The sequence below is a fragment of the Halyomorpha halys genome, unplaced genomic scaffold (genome assembly GCF_000696795.3).
Source record: "Halyomorpha halys isolate HHAL.00 unplaced genomic scaffold, Hhal_1.1 Scaffold1384.1, whole genome shotgun sequence".
Classification (NCBI taxonomy): Eukaryota; Metazoa; Arthropoda; class Insecta; order Hemiptera; family Pentatomidae; genus Halyomorpha; species Halyomorpha halys.
The window spans coordinates 184,005-186,706 of record NW_027109385.1 but is presented as its reverse complement, the minus strand read 5'-3'; the positions used below and the strand labels follow the sequence as shown (position 1 = coordinate 186,706).

At 38.6% G+C, this 2,702-nt stretch overlaps 1 protein-coding gene across 1 annotated transcript in view; it reads right to left on the bottom strand.

Annotated features, from left to right (window-relative positions):
- Positions 1–2,702, bottom strand: part of Itpr (Inositol 1,4,5,-trisphosphate receptor) — a gene marked incomplete in the record, with an annotated part of 110,924 nt that overhangs the window by 26,542 nt on the left and 81,680 nt on the right. Inside the window, 1 exon segment of the mRNA XM_067047567.1 lies at positions 203–338. Coding sequence (XP_066903668.1) covers positions 203–338 — 136 coding nt within the window.

The following is a 2,702-nucleotide window of genomic DNA, read 5'->3' as shown; positions in this document are numbered from 1 at the left end:
TTCTGTTATTTGAGATAGCTCCTAAGCCCAAAACATGTATCATAGCCTTCCAGCATGGCACTGTTTGTATTTTACCATGCTGGAGAAACAAAGTGAATATGTTCAAATTCTAATGATGCTTAGCATATAAAAATCTATACAAAGTACTATAGTTACATTGATTTTACTAAATGCTTACTATTTTTCTAAAGGTGGAACCAACCTTTTTTTTTATTCAGTTTTTCCAGTTCCTTACTTTGTTCTTTATCTTCATGTGTTTTAGTAGCTAAATCAGATGTATTAACAGTGACAGTTGATTTTATCTCTTGCTGGGAATCTTTCATTTTATCATAAAACACCTAAAAATGTTAGATAAATACCAATTCAAAATTCTAATATTAATAGTTCTACATATTTCCACATAGAAAAACAATGATTAATTCATAACTATTATGATTTAATAATAACAAATGAATTTAGAATAAATGAGATAATAAAGTTGCAGCTATACGGAAGATGGCGGTTCCTAGGGATGTGATATCACTACAGATGCGAGTGAGTACGTGCTGGGAGCGGTGTTGTCTCAAGAGAGTGAAGGAGGAGATTGCCCAGTTGTGTACGCCAGTAGGCGCCAGACAGAGACGGAGACCAGATACAGCGCACTGGAACGAGAGCTCTTGGGAATAGTGTGGGCTGTTGACCACTTTAGGCCCTATGTGTTCAGAAGAAAGTTTAAAGTACACACTGACCATAGGCCCCTGCAATGGGTGGGAAAGTTGAAGGAGTATTCGGCCAGGATTACGCATTGGAAGGAGTTATTGGAACAGTACAATATGGAAATCACATATAAACCTGGAAAAGAAAATGTGGTAGCTGATTGGTTATCTCGAGCAATAACAGTAAATGCAGTAGAAGAAGAGGCCGGGGAACTGTCCGGCCAATTCCTGCGGGAGTGGACACCGGGACAGGAGGAAGAACAGAATGCAGCGGCGGAAGATGATAGGGAAGAATCTTCGTCTAACGAGAGTTCAGAGGAAGGAAGACCAATAGATATGGAGGAACTTGAGGACATCATTAATGACAAGAGGCGGCAGATTATATGGAAGACAAAAACCACTGAATTAGACAAAGTTGAGTGTAACAAGTATGGGAGGACCAATATCATGACGATTTGGTCGCAGCCAGGCGTGAAAAATGACCAGATCTGTAAAATGTTGAATAATGCTTCCAAGCCTGGAGAAAAGTGTCACCTGTACTTTGGGAATGAAACCGTTAGGGAGAAGATCAAGCGGCTTTGGCATGATAAACATATAGGAATGGACAGGACATTCGTCCGATGCAAGCTGGTGGTGGAAACCCTTTTTATCAACAAAATTTGTCTACGCACAAAGTATGACAGACATCCACCAAAAGGCAGACAAGAGGAGACACCTACCACAGATGCACCGCTCAATGATCTACAGGTCGACACTTTCACATGGAGAGGATTTAAATGGATCAGCATAATTGATCTCTTCAGTAAGGTGGCAATGGCGCACCAGGTTCAGGAAAAGTCGTCGGAAGCAGTGCTGGCAACTCTCCAAATGTGGTTTCAATTTTATTGAGTTCCAGAGCGCATCTCATCAGATTCAGAAAGAGAATTTGACATTGCTGTGATTCGAACAGAAATGAAGGACCTTGATGTAATATGGCATTAACACACCAGGGCACCCCAAGAGTAGAGGAGGCATAGAGCGGCTTCATGGCATGTTGAGTGGCAATCTTCGACTATATCAGGTTGACCAGAGACTGGAACCGGACGTGGCAATGCCTAAGGCGATTGCGGCATACAATCATTCTATACATACAGTTACGGGGTTTTAAGCATTTGAGATCCTCTTTGGGCTTCAAGGACACAGGCGGGACTATAAGAACAAGGCAGCAGACAGAGAGGAAATACACAACAATCATGTTGCTCGAAGTAAGTAATGGGAAAAGGCCCGGGGAAGAATGGTAAAGGAAAAATCCAGGAGGGTAACTCAGGAGAATTTAAAGGTCACAGATAGGATGGGAGCAATCAAAATCGGGATGATTGTATATAGAAAGTTGGGGTCTAACAGGGGTAAAGAGATACAGCGATACGAGGGTCCATTCAGGGTGATAATTATAAGGGAAAACAATATTGTAATAATAGAAAGTATTAGAGAATCCAAAAAGAGGAGAACTGTCCATATCGAAGAATTAAAACTTCCGGCAATGACTATATAAAAACTGAAGTGTTCCCATACTAGATTAGATTACAGAAAATTTAGTTATTTATTCTATTTATTGTTTTTTTTTTTGTTTTAAAGTTGTTGTTGATTTTTGTAAATATTGTATTTTTCATTCTGTTCTTGGTTTTTGTGAATATTTTCTTTTTCATTCTAGCTTGTTTCTTTCAAAAATGTTATTCTTAGGTTTAAATTATGTATTTAGCGTTTATTTAAGGGAACTTGGGAGTTCAATGATATTTATATAGTTTTTTTTTATTAATTGTAAACAGTTTTTCTTTATTCTTTTTGTTTTCTATGTTATTATATTATATAGTATTAGTTTATGAGGATTATTCGTAAACTGGTGGGGGGGAGTTATGGTATGAGTCAGCTGTTATTTCGATGTCAGCTGACTGAGAGGATCAACTGATCGAATGTATATAAGAGATGTACTGAATACAATAAAGCCAGTATGTTACAGCAGTTCAAGCG